At 34.0% G+C, this 14260-nt stretch overlaps 1 protein-coding gene across 2 annotated transcripts; it reads right to left on the bottom strand.

The window, feature by feature from the left end:
* Positions 1-10471: 10471 nt before the first annotated feature.
* LOC107946093 (F-box/LRR-repeat protein 4) lies at positions 10472-12704 on the bottom strand. Of its 2 annotated transcripts, none has more exons than XM_016880290.2 (2): positions 12033-12704; positions 10472-11699 (listed from the first exon to the last, which is right to left on the bottom strand). In XM_016880290.2, exons 1-2 carry the CDS (start codon positions 12373-12375, stop codon positions 10807-10809), a joined length of 1236 nt encoding a protein of 411 aa, XP_016735779.1. In that variant the 5' UTR covers positions 12376-12704; the 3' UTR covers positions 10472-10806. The 2 variants fall into 2 exon arrangements, with proteins under 2 accessions (XP_016735779.1, XP_016735780.1); XM_016880291.2 differs by having other exon boundaries at positions 10472-11862; positions 12033-12169.
* Positions 12705-14260: the final 1556 nt, after the last annotated feature.

The following is a 14260-nucleotide window of genomic DNA, read 5'->3' as shown; positions in this document are numbered from 1 at the left end:
AATTTCTTCTACTATTTTTACTTGTTCGTTGCTTAATCGGGACGATCCTAACAAGTGGTATCAGAGCTAGTTTAACTTTCATAGATCAGCCCGGTCAGAGATGGCAGCAACAAGGTTTGAAATTGAGAAGTTCGATGGTGAGACAAATTTCAATCTGTGGCAAGTTCTGATGATGGCAATTCTAGTTCAAAATGGCTTAAAAAGGTTGTTACAGGGAAAAAGCCTGAGAATCTAAATCAAACAGAATGGGAAGAGCTTGATGAAAAGGCCTTGTCTGCAATCCAGTTGTGCCTCGCGAATACAGTATTGCAGGAGGTATTGATGGAGAAGACCTCATTCGCCTTGTGGAAAAGGTTAGAAACTCTTTATGCGACTAAGTCTCTGACTAACCGTTTAGTGTTGAAACAACGTCTATTTACGTTTCGCATGAACGAAGGTGAGCTTCTTAAAGATCACATCAGTCAATTCATTACTCTTTTAAATGATTTAAAGAACGTTGAGGTTCATATTGACGATGAAGATCAAGCTATGCTATTATTGTGCCCTTTACCCTCTTCATACAAGTCTTTCAGGGAGACCCTGATTTATGGCAGAGACAAACTCTCGTTCGAAGATGTGAAGGGTCATTTGTTGAGTAGAGACAAACTCGACAATGAGTTTGATTTGAATAGCAAAGCAGATAGACAAGCTTCCGTTTTGGTAGCATCAAAGAAACGAGACAAAAGGTGTCGCTATTGCAAAAAGTTAGGTGACATCAAAGCAGATTGTTATAAACTACGAAATAAAAGAGCTGCTGAGAGTAACGAGGAAGATGTAGCTGGTGCTAATTTGGTCGATGAAGGCGGTGATGATTTCTTGTTAGTGTCAACGAGCGATAACTCCAAGCTTACGTCTGAGTGGATCCTAGATTCAGGATGTTCTTTCCACATGTGTCCCAATAGAGAATGGTTCTCCACATACAGTTCAGTTGAAGATGGAGTTGTGTACATGGGAAACGATTCATCTAGTAAAATAATCGGTATTGGTACTGTTAAAATTAGGATACACGATGGGACGATTAGGACACTCTCAGATGTCAGGTATGTACCTGATTTACGAAAGAATCTCATCTCCTTGAGTATTTTAGACTTGAAAGGATGCAAAATCAACATCGAGTCGAGCGACATTAAAGTATCTCGTGGAGCTCTCGTTTTGTTAAAAGGTAAAAGAACCGGCAGTCTTTATATTTTGGAAGGTTCTACAGTGACCGGTGAAATCGGACGTCCCTCGTCCGTTACGGAGTCAAAGTCAACTCATTTGAAGCGGAGACAACTTGGTCATAGGAGGGAAAAAGGTATGACCGTTTCGTTGAAGAGAGGTTCTCTTTTGGATGCAGGTTTTGAAAAGTTAGGGCACTGTATTCGTGAAAATCAGACCCGGGTTAGTTTTGATTTGGCAGTGCACAAGTCGAAGGCTAGAAGTCTTCCAGCTTCTAAGCATAGATTCGACTCAGTTAATTCCCTGCATAGTTCAAGATAGGCCCGTGGCGGGTTTTGGCAAAGATGGCATTGAAAGAATTTGTGTCAAGGTGGAGATTGTTAGAATTGTGTGACCCAAATTCTAAGAGATTGCTTGCAAGTCAAGTTAAACAAAAATATATTTTCTTTCTAGAAGATTTAGTATTTATTAGTATAATATATTTAGCATTTATTAGTATAATTTATTTGACTTACTAATTTAGCCTATAAATAGGCTCCTTTACAATCTTAGAATTAAGAGACACCCATTAGATTAGAACTCATAACACATTCAGAGAATTTTGTGTTTACGTTTGAGGGTTCTTTGTTTTTCGGGTTTTCGGGGTTTAGTTTTTATCTCCATCTTTTGTACTCTTCATTCTTTTGCCATTATAGTAAAATTATCTTTGCCCGTGGTTTTTTATCCTCTTTTGAGGGGTTTTTCCACGTTAAATTTGTGTGTTCATCTTCTCAATTTCTTCTACTATTTTTACTTGTTCGTTGCTTAATCGGGACGATCCTAACAGGATGCGTTTCCTTATAATGGTCATGGGTGACTATGGCCGGCTCCAATCTTAATATGATCGGATTGACCATCTTGATGAGTTTGAACTCCCTGTGAACACATTAAACCAAAAATAATCCACAAGAACAATACCTGATCTCAAGCATGACCAAGATATTTGAATCAGTAAATCTTTTTTATCGATAACGAGTCTTTTACCTCCAGCATCGCATAATGCATGTGATTATGGACGTTCAATTATATATAAAATATTCTAAAAAAAAATAAATCGAGTTTTTTAATTCTACAAACAAGTTAAGAATTTAACAAGTGTATTATAAGATATAGTAAAAAATATAAAAAAGGTAATTACATAAATAAGTTACACTTGTCGCACCCTCAATTGATTTGTGAAGTCTAAAAAATTCTGTTGATGGTGTATCAAATAATTACCCAAATTATCATATGATATTAAAATCTGAGTTAATATTTACTATACTAATATTATTTCACAAGTAGCATTGAAAATTGTCCTGTATTTTTTTATATTTATTTTTTTTAATATTTTGTTTGAAAGTTGAACATATTATAGTTGTTAGATCCTAATGCGACAGCAATGGTCAACTCTACGAATAGTACAAGCGGTCTGGGCAGTCGGTTCCATGAGTAGTACTACAACCCTCTGGGGAAACCCCTCAATTTGGCAAATAAACGAGCCTCACTTATTAATCACCACAACAAACCTCAACCACCGCGCACTACCTGAGGTGACCTGGGCTTATGGCGTCAAACCATTTGACCACTTAGTAATGTGATTGCATAACGTCAGTAAGTTAAGAAACAATTTAATGGCAGAAATAATTGTGGAGTGTAATAATCAGTAGTTCGCTCGGGGATGCATTAGGATAACGTATATTTTGCTGTTATGATAAAATTTAGCAGCAACAATCCCTCCTCCATTAGCAGAGTACAAGCTTAGAAAACCAGTTATCATCTCAACTTCATTGACGCAAATGAAGTTGCCAAATCAATAGCCTCATTAACACGTGATGCATCCGTTCCCTGAAATGGAACATACATTTCCATTAATTACAGAAGATGGGGGTTGCAAGCCAACTTAAATATCACAAAACACCAAGGAGTTTGGAGTCTAAAGAACAACATGCAACAGTATTCAAGATTTAAGTGCTAAGAATCCAAACAGTTCTTACAGAACCGAATTTTGAAATAAGTTACCAACATGTCCTGTAGATAAACCACCCTTGCCTCTACCACACTTCCCCTTCAGATTTCTCCGGTACACCAGCATAAACAACATCCTTGTTTGTAGTTTCATCGATACTGAAAACCATAACTGGCATTTCTTGTTTATTAATTCGCAACAAACGTGTGAAGCAAACTTCGATAAAAAGATTCAATTAATTAAAAGTAAGGGTTAACATTAGCTAGAAACCTTCTGCTGAATAACTTTTGAAACTGTTTCGCGTAGAGCAGCTACATCTAAACCAACATCAATGCAGGTGATACAGAAGGAAGGTTTTTTTGTCATCTCGAATTTTTAATCGATGGAATTGTAAAATTATAGTAAAAAGAAGTAATTGGCTTAATGGTTAAGAACTAGTGAAGTATCCTTGAGGCATGAGTTCAATTTCCTTTGTTTGCAATTTTTTTTTCTTTTAAGTCTGTGCCATCCGCTCCTAAAAAATGGTCAAAGTTCATTCTTTTTTTAAGGATTAAAATAATTCTATGTTGAGTTTTTTTCTCTTTTCCCCTATTGTTGTCCCCCTCTCTAGCTCTCTTCTCTTCTCTGTTCCCCACCTCCCCTTTCTTCCATTCTCCTATTTTCTTCCACCATTATTGTCGCTCCTAGTGGTCCTCTTCCTCTCATTTTATTTCTTTTGATCAGTGTTTTCATTGTCTAGGCCGAATTATTGTTGTCCACCTTTTGTTCTTCATTGTTGTCGTCACTGCTTCCTCCTTTTTCCTCCTCTATCACCGCCATGGTGATCAACCACCACTCTTGTCGCCATGATGAAAATAGATTTAATTTTATTTCAAGACAATTACAACTATAACAATTGGTTCATTTTTCAAATGAGAATGAGATTCCATTGGAACAAATTAATAATAATGATGAATCTTGTCAAGAATTAAGAAAAAGTAAAAGGATTAAAAAGGTCAAAGATTTTAGACAAGATTTTATTATGTTTCTTGTAGAAGGAAAATGTGAAAAAAGTATATGCAATAAGATACCTTATTGTTATAATACGGAATTTGATCCTATTACATTTGAAGAGTCAATGAAATCTCAAGACTCTGCTTTTTGGAAAGAAGCAATAAATGATGAGATGGGTTCAATAATAGAAAATCAAACTTGGATCTTAGTTGATCTTCCACCAAGTTCCAAACCTATAGGTTGTAAATGGATCTTCAAAAAGAAAATGAAGGTTGATGGGAACCATTGATAAATTTAAAGTAAGGTTAGTAGCCAAAGGTTTTCTACAAAAATAAGGTATTGATTACTTTAATACCTATGCTCCAGTAGCAAGAATTGCTACAATTAGACTTTTAATATCACTTATCTCAATATATAATTTGGTTGTTTACCAAATGAATGTTAAAACTGCATTTTTAAATGGTGAATTGGAAGAGGAAGTGTACATGGAACAACCAGAAGGTTTGTTGTTCCAGGACAGGCATATAAGGTATGTAAGCTTGTTAAATCTCTATATGGACTTAAACAAGCACCAAACCAATAGCACCAAAAGTTTGATAAGGTTGTTTTAGCTAATGGCTATAAAATAAATGAATCTGATAAGTGCATATATAGCAATTTTGAAAATGGAAAAAGTGTCATAATTTGCTTATATGTAGATGACATACTCATTTTTTGCACGGATTTGGAACAAATAGAAAACATAAAGAAATTATTGTCAAACAACTTTGCTCTGAAGGATATGAGTATAGCAAATATTATTCTTGGGACTAAAATAACCCAAGAGGAAAGCACTATAGCTTTATCACAATTACATTACATTGAAAAGGTGCTTAAAAAGTTTTTTCTTTTCAATTGTATATCAGCACCTACACCCATGGATCCTCAAATAAAATTAGCATCTAATGCTGGTAGGAAAATTGATCAATTGAAATATACAAGTCTAACTGGTTGTCTTATGCACATAATGACTTGTACAAGACTAGATATTGCATATGTTGTTAAAAAATTGAGTAGGTATACAAGTAATCCAAGTAGTTTGCATTGGCAAGCTTTGAATAAAGTACTTAGCTACTTAAAGTAAACTATTAACTATGGACTGTGTTATAATAGATATCCTTCAATTTTAGAAGGGTATTCGGATGCTAGTTGGATTACAAGTTTGGAAGATCATGCATCTACTAGTGGATGGATCTTCATTCTTGGTGGATGAGTCATTTCTTGGGGTTCCAAGAAACAAACATGTATTACTGATTTCACCATGGCAGCAGAATTTATTGCATTACCTGTTGCATCTAAAGAAGTAGCATGGTTAAGAAATTTTCTTTATGATGTACCTCTATGGCCTAAGCCAATTTCACCTATTTCTATCCGTTGTAATAGTGAAGCTACTCTAGCAAAGGCATATAGCCAAGTATATAATGGAAAGTCTAGACACATTAGATTAAGACACTGCTATGCCCGACAATTAATCTCTGATGGAGTGATTACTATTAATTATGTGAGGTCAAGTGAAAATTTGACGAATCCTTTGACAAAAGTCTTGCTAGAGATGCAGTCAACCATACCGCAAAAGGGATGGGACCCAAGCCCATTAATTAGAGTCACCCATGATGGAAACTCGACTCAACATTTGGTATAATGCCAAGTCTTAAGTTCAATGAGACAAAGTACATCACTAGTATGTGACTATTAACATTATAAATGAATTCATCCTAAGATTAAAGTGTTAGGCACCCGTAATGATAAGGGAAGAATGAGTAATGTACTCATAACATAAATATGTTAGAGTGTTATAATTACGGGAACACTCTTGATGTATGTGAGTGGAAGTGTGGCTGCTTCTAAGAGCTCAAGGGCTTGGCTCTGACAGCACTCATGAAAAGAGGACACAGACACATGGCCGTAATAGTGTCCCTGGATACTATGCATTGACCGATGTTGAAATCATTGCGTGAGATGTGTTCGATTAATCAAATGGAATAGCTGGTTCAAAGCTTAGTCTACCATGCAATTTCTATTAACTTTAGCATGTTTTCACTAAATGAATGTTCAATTGTAAAACATCTTCATTTATGCAAATTGATTTCCAAGAATGTCAAAATCTAAAATATTTTGAAAATGGGGGGGGATTGTTGGAATATTTTTAATTTTTTTTAGTGTTCCAATAACTATAAATGAAATGGTGTAATTAATCAAATGTTAAATCTTTTGATTATTGCTCAAAAGTCATATCACTTGATTTTTGACAATATTAAATGAATAACTATGTCTCTTTATAAAAATATTATTATTCAGAAAAGACATCTATTGAAAGATGTCTCTATGAAGAGACATGAAAATTCCTATAAATAGGAATGTGATTTCATTTGGAAATCGCACTAACAAGTTCTAATATTATTTCTATCATTCCTCTATTTTTTTAATATTTTTACATTATTCTATAAAGAATTACTGCAGAAATTCATTGTAGAAATTGAGTTTCTTGTTATAAATTGCTCAGTGCTTGGTGGACTACTTTTGTCAATGCAAAACGCAAATAGTCATTGGCTTCATTGTATCCTCAAGGTTAATTTGCTTGAAACTCTTTTTGCACACTGAAGATAGGTGAGGGCGAATATAACCTTAAAGATAGTGGCTTGATAAACGCCTTAGAGCCTTATCCTATTTCTTCTTTTTCTGTTTGAGTTTCATTTGTGTGTTCAAGATTTTCCTCACCGGAGATTTGTACTAACATTTTATTTTCAAACAATGCGTCATTTGAATAAAATTGGACTAAAATTATAAATAACCTAACAAAGCGGTGATTTTATTAAATTTAATGCAACCACGTTAAGTTTTCCGAAAAATTGTTTAAAATAACGATTTTTAAATCAAACATTCTTACTTGACCATTCGGCGACTAATGTAACATTTAGGATTCGGCCATAAAATCTAGATCAAGTTTGAAAGGTTACATTTTCCCTCTTTGGCAGCAAGCTCATCCAATTCAGTTGCTATTATGACTGTTTTCTGCATATTTTGTTCAGCAATGTTCTTTTGTGCTTTTTTCAGTTGATTATGATAAAACAAACCAATTAAAAGGAACATGGTTTCTCAAGCTGAGGTGATGAAAACTAAATTTGATGGTGTTTATAGATGAGCCGAGATACCTGAAGTTGCGCAATCTTGCCCCTAATGACAGCTTTTTTGGCAGTAGGAATTGATTCAGAATCCACACTCGTTTTTAAAGAGGCCACTTTCTGTAAAGCAACAAAATAAAATTTCAAAATGGAAGGGAAATCGGTATGCTATGTGCGACAAAAGAAGGAATGTTCGAAGCCCAATTAGAAACAACAGAATGAAGAAAATGCTTAAGCTTACTTCTCCAAAGACAGCTCGCAAACCATTGATACGCTTGGCTTCAGCAAGTGTTGTTTCCTTTGAAAATACATCTAACTCAGCTTTGATTTGCTCATTCACAATAGACTCAATTTTTCTCAAATGGTCAGCATTGATAGCCCCAACATTGGATCAAATTTAGCAATAATTTGAATCATACTGCAAAGTAAATAACTAAGGTGCTAAGTGATAAACTAAAAGAGTTAAAACAAGTCAAATTAAGTATTCAAGTTTTTGTTGTTAAAAGTTTCAAGTACTAAATTTCTGATGGTGGGTATGCCACTGGAAATTTATGTTTATGTGCGTGTTTTCAAATGGTTTGCTATAAGATCATAATAATTTGGCTTTGTTTGACAGTGACAACATGTTGCAGCCCAAAATACATTTATGAAAATGAGGTAAATATTATAGTGTAAAATAACATTTTATCTTATTTTAATAAATTTGAAAGAAGTGATATATGAATGAAAAATATATCAAATGCATTTTTTTTTAAGTTTTAGAATTAAAATTCAAAATTTGTGTCTAATATTAAATTAAATTTGAATAATTATGTTATATTACTAACCATTCTATTAATGTAAATTATATCAGTTGCTCTATGCATGTTCAAATTCTGAAAATTTATTATAGACGAAGAAGAAAGAAAATGCTTTCAAGACAAAGAAAAAGTTTCGGTGGAACAAAAGTCGAAATCAATAATTGCATTACTGATAATAGTATAAATGTAAATCATGAATATTTTGAAGATAAACTTCTCCTATCTTCAAAACTAATCATTTGAATATTCTTTTAAAAGGTATGTATTTTGATTTGGTTAGTACTAATTTAATTTTTATAATAAAAATAATTATTTAAATTGATATTTAATACAAAAAAATTTGTGGTTCTTGAAATATTACACCAAAAGAAAGGTTTAAACTAAATCACCAGGATTGGTTGATTTTAATTTTCTAGAAGACCTCAATAGTCATGGCACCACATGTGCTTTTATTGTTGTCGGAACTTTAACAAAATTAAAATGGCTCAAAGATGTTTCTAGAATTTTCGATTTTAAAATACAAAGGGCAGACTTATTTGCTAGGATAACATCCTACAAAATTTCTAGTGATAAGGTGATAACTTATAAAAGTATTTAAATTTTAAAAAGCTCTTCACTTGATGTTATGAGGAAAGCAATTTTGGACAAGGTAGATTTAATAATGATATCATTGAGAACATATAATTTGTTAAATAGTTTCTTATATCTTCGTGATCTAGTTAATATGGAAGGATATTTGGCAATAAAAGAAAATACAGTGGTTTGTACATCTTCAAGTAATCATGTTGAAAACCTATACTCTCTTTCGGGAGGGATAGCTCGTTGAATTATTGAGGTCAGTATAATTCTGGTGGAAAATTCGTAACACGAGTTGAGCTAGGAGGTAGGATACAAATCAAGGTACATCATCATTCTCTAATTAAATTACTAGCCGAATGATAAGGTACAAACTTATTATATATTCTTTAATTTAGGGTTCGGTTCATTTATGGATAAATATGAAGATCATTGTAAACTAATTCATTGGTCTGATCATGAGCTCTCTAAATTTTTATTTAAATCATATTGTAATCTATATAAAAATTATATTAACAAAAACAATTGTTTATATGTTAAAAGAGTCATTGAAGTTGTAAAAACAAGTAAAGGAAAAGAAGTTGAATCTAAAGCTGAAACATCCCAATTACAAAAAGAAAAAAGCGAAAATACGGAAACATTATTATCATGTTGAATAAATATGGCTAATAAAAGAACTTTTAAGTATAAATATTGCTAGAATATTGTGCTCATTTTCAATAAATGAATTTCGATGATAAGAATTTCACAAACCTGTTGTTTACGTCAAGAAAAGATAGCAATAGGATTCGCAAGTAAATAGCAAACGGAAGGTATGATTTTAAAAGTTAGTTTCATTATTTTGGATAATTTATATATATGTCTATTAAATATTAATATTAATTTTATCATATTATTTTTCAAAAGAAAATAAAGCAAAAGCCAACAAGACTAAACAAGACTATTTATAAGGAAGATGGAGACCTTTGGTAAAGTTATTTTCAAATCTGGAATAAGCTCAAATCCATATGATCCATATATACTAAAGGTAGTTATATTTTTTTTATTGATAGAATATATAATTTATTATTTATTATCCGTTTTTATATCAAGATTTAAATATATATTCATACAATTGATATTTTGGTTTTAACTTTCGCAACCTGATACATGTGCTTCGTGAGAAAATATTTTACATGCTAGTAAATGCGATGCTCAAAATATATATGCTTATTAGCAAGTGAAGAGTGGTACTTCAATGGTTAATGCGGTTGTTGTTGACATGCTATCTTACATTAAATCATTTCACAAAGATCGGGAATTAGCAAGAATTAAATCCGCTATAATGATTAGTGGTAATTCAACATTTATTTCATATTCATTAGAGTTATTAAAATCTTTTTAACCATTACAAGTTTGTTTAGGTTCATGGTAATAACTTTTCTTTATTCTTATGGAGCAGATCGAGTGACAAATCATCTGATAAAGTTGTGTTGACATAGGAAGTAGACGTATTAATCATAGAAAGTAGTGAGTCCAGGTTGAGTCTGCAAAGTATTTCAGTAGCAGTTAAATTACCTTTTCCTTGAAGCATCGTTAAATGAGGGCAAGATAATTTTGATCCTTTGATTCACCTTTTACCAATCATCCAAAAATTGAAAAATAGATTCACCCAGATATCTAGATTTTAGTGAAATGGTATCCAATTATTCATTGATCTTAATGGAATAGATTTTCTATTCTCTAGTCCTAAATGAATTACAGAGATAGAACGCAGGTTGGAGAAAATTTATAGATGCTACACAACTTTTATTGTCATGGCCAGATACAAATCAATGGTGATGTAGGAACAAATTACCTCATTCCACAAAGTCATGAAAGGAGTAATATACATGCAAAATACACATATACATCCGAGCAAAATAATAAACAGATAAAACAACACAAGCATTGCTCGATCCAACCTCTATGCATAACATGTACAAGAACTCGGAATGAAATTTGCTTAAAGCCGTCGCTATGGCACTCCCTCCCATTGGCTTTGAAACCTGGTCAGTTGTAAATTTGGGACAGTATCTTCCATCGGTACTAACTGGTTCAAATTGTCAAGATCTTAAACAAGAACATCTGGCTCACTTAAGCTACCGGTGAAGTTCACTTTACAATACTGGGGGAAAACTAATCCGGCTTCATCGCAACCTGCCTTAGTTACATGAGGGCAGGACCTCACATCAAGGTATTCCAAAGAAGTGCATTGATTCAAAAGCATATTGATTCCTGAAACAGTAATCTTTGGACAGTTACTGATTTTCAAAACCTTCAAGCTGAACTCAATTTCCCCATTTCTTAAATCCTCAAAAGCAGCATCTGTAACCTCCTCACAGCATCCAATATCGAGCGCCTCTAAGTTCTTGCACTGTGTAAGAATGCAGCTCAACGAAGAGTCAGAAATGTTTAAGCACCAATCCATCCGCAAATTCTTAAGACTATTTTTACATGCAGCAGCTAATGACTTTATAGACTCATCAGACACATCCCGGCAACCACCAATTATAAGAGTTTCAAGATTTTTGCAGAATTTAGATACGGAGAATATTGACTCATCCCCAACTTTATAACAGTCCAACAACTTTAGTGTCTTCAGAGAAGATGAACAAACCTCAGCAACCTTGGAAATCCCAACATCTCCAACACTGCTGCACTTATTAATGTCTAAAAACCTAATGTGTTGACAACCATTTACAAGATCTGCTAGTCCAGAGTCACTTATGTTGGTGCATCCCTGCAAGCCTAACTCCACTAGATTCTTACAATTCCTAGAGAGAGAAAACAACAATCCATCAGTGACAAATCTGCAGCCTGCAAGATGCAGGCTCCTCAGGTCATGGCAGCCGTCAGCAACAGCTGACAATCCCTTGTCTGTCAACTTTCGGCAATATGATGCATCCAAAGATTGTAGGGAAGGAAGACCCCCACCAATCAAAGCCAATCCTCTATCTGTAATAGCTGTAATACATAGAGGACGCAAGCCAAATTGCCCCAATTCAGAATGCAATATAGGATAACTTAATAAAGAACAGGTATGTAAGGAATTGAAATACATATATAAAAAGACTCAAAATAGAGAAACACCCATCAAACCAGAACCAAAAACAAACATCTTACAACCCTGCAAATTGGGATTATCAAGCACTATTGTCAGTAACAAAAAAGAAACCCCCAAAAGCCTTCAAAAAACCTTCCCCACAGATAAAAGAGAGAGAGAGAGAGAGAGAGAGAGAGAGAGAGAGAAGAAATGCCCATTAGAAGAAAATAAAAGCCCAAGACAAACACTTTTACCTTTACAATTTTGCAACTTGAGGACCTTCAAGCACTTGAAACCTTCAGCGATAACGGCAAGATCAGAGTCAGTAACCCCAGGATAGAAAGACCTGGAAACGGACTGAGAGAGGTCCAACTCCAGCACACGTGTGAACCTGGCAGCCATCCTGCTGAGCATGTGCGATCCCGCACGAGCGGAGAGCTTCTTCCTCTCGGTACTCTGCAGATGCAGCCATCTCTTGCAGACCAGACCGAACACTTCCTTGTCCTTATCACTTTCCAGCCTTGACAGTATCGATCTCAACTCGTCGTCCGTCAATGTGTCGTTTATGCAAACCGGGGGCCCAACAGCATCGGCCATTGGATTGGATCCAATTGTACAGAGATGATTAGGGCGGAGGATTTTGGGGATTAGGGTTGAATGAATAGAAACCTCTAAATATAATAAATTATATATGTAAGATGAAATGAGACAGGGAATATAGTATATAAGCTAAGTTGACAGAGGGGAGATGTAGGAGAAACGCAAAGGTTACGGTGCTGGGATTACGGAAATGTCCTTGTTGGTGGTGGAGTAACGGTGCATGTTACAGGGGTATGTTGAACATTTCAGGAGTAAAAGTTAAAATTGTCGGTTAAGGTGTCCGATGATTTGGAAATTGGTAAAGTTACAAAGGTTGTTCGAAATTCGAATGATGCCCACGATTGTTGGCTATTTAAATTTTAAAACATATTTAGGGACGGATTATCTATTTTATTTAATTATTTATACCATTCAATCAATTGGTTCGGATAAATGCTAATAATTTTGAATACCAATTACTCCATCCATCGCCGTTACTCTCTAAAGAGGTAAACAATTGATCATAAAATATGTTCTTTTCTCATTAGTGAGGTCGAACCTCGATCTCATAATTAAAAGGTAAATTGAACAACCACCATATTACACCTTATAGTTAATATTACTCAAATTTTAATATATAATTTGATAATTTTCATCTTTTGAGATGAAATATTTATATATAATATTTAAAACCGAATTTTGTAGAAAAAAATAATATATAGATACTCAAATTCTTGATTTTTATGTTTTTAGCAATTGCAAGCTATAATTGATTATTTTTAAAAAAGTTAAATATGCCTAAAGTCTTTCTAATTTTTTTAAAATTTGAAATACTGAGTTGTTTTAATTTCTTTGGATTTGAAAATGTTAGTCGAATTACAAACTCTGTTTATTTTTTTCCTTAATATTGCTGAGTTGGAATTTATAAATATTTTTAAACAAAAAATAAAATTTTAAACTATTACAAGATGCTAACTTCGGTCTTAGTAATTACTTAATACAAGCCGAAATTAAGGACTTTTACAAGAAACTATGGAATCTACAGCTACCATCAAAAATTACAATCATAATATGGCGAATTTCCTGGAACTACATCCCTACCCTAGTAAATCTCAAACATAAACGAGTGGCCACAAATATTATATGTCCTTGTTGTTGTACTTGGGAAGAAGATAGTTATCATGTCTTTCGGCAATGCCCTACAATAATAGAGGTATGGCAAAATTTAAACCTCTATTGGGTCATAAATAACACGATTCAAAGCTTTTGGGTGTGGCTTACCTGGGTTTTTAAGAGGGGTACTAGTAAACAGTGCTGACTTTTTTGCTGTACTTTATGGTCAATCTGGAGTTCAAGGAATCAGCTAGTACATGAGGGGAAGAACACAACGGGAAGGGAATTATCACAGAGAATACAAAGGTATATGGCAGAGTTAGATGGTTTGGGAGAAAGGAAGATTACCTTCAATGTAGATAGAAGCCACAGACAACGAGAAGAGAACACGATAGTGACGATTCAGTTTGATGCAGTTTTTGACAAAAGAAACTCTAAATCGGCTTCGGGTCTAGTGGTTCGGGGTCTGATGGGCGAGATTCTAGCACCGAAGATCGTCCTTCATAATAACGTTTCATCTCCGTTTGCAGCAAAAGCATATGCAGGATTACAGGCCATTACGTTAGGAATTTCAATGGGTATACTCTCGGTGGCAATCATGGGGGACTCACGAACAGTCATCTAGAAATGCCAAACAACAAAACCAGATAAATCAGTTATTGGGACGATTATTAGGGATATTCAAAGCAAAAAATCTCGTTTTCAAGAAATTAATTTTCAGTTTATTCATAGATTAGAAAAAGTTTATGCCCATAAACTTGAGCAAGAAGCCTTAGAAAAGGGAGAGGAC

This window comes from Gossypium hirsutum, chromosome D12, assembly GCF_007990345.1.
Source record: "Gossypium hirsutum isolate 1008001.06 chromosome D12, Gossypium_hirsutum_v2.1, whole genome shotgun sequence".
Taxonomy (NCBI): domain Eukaryota; kingdom Viridiplantae; phylum Streptophyta; class Magnoliopsida; order Malvales; family Malvaceae; genus Gossypium; species Gossypium hirsutum.
This window is presented reverse-complemented; position numbering and strand designations above follow the sequence as displayed.

Bases quoted from the DNA above. Each gene is read 5' to 3' on its own strand.
- LOC107946093 (XM_016880290.2), bottom strand. From the start codon at position 12,375: ATGGCCGATGCTGTTGGGCCCCCGGTTTGCATAAACGACACATTGACG. The intron at 11,700-12,032 runs GTAAAAGTGTTT...TATGTATTACAG, and splicing joins CAAGTTGCAAAATTGTAAAG to CTATTACAGATAGAGGATTG.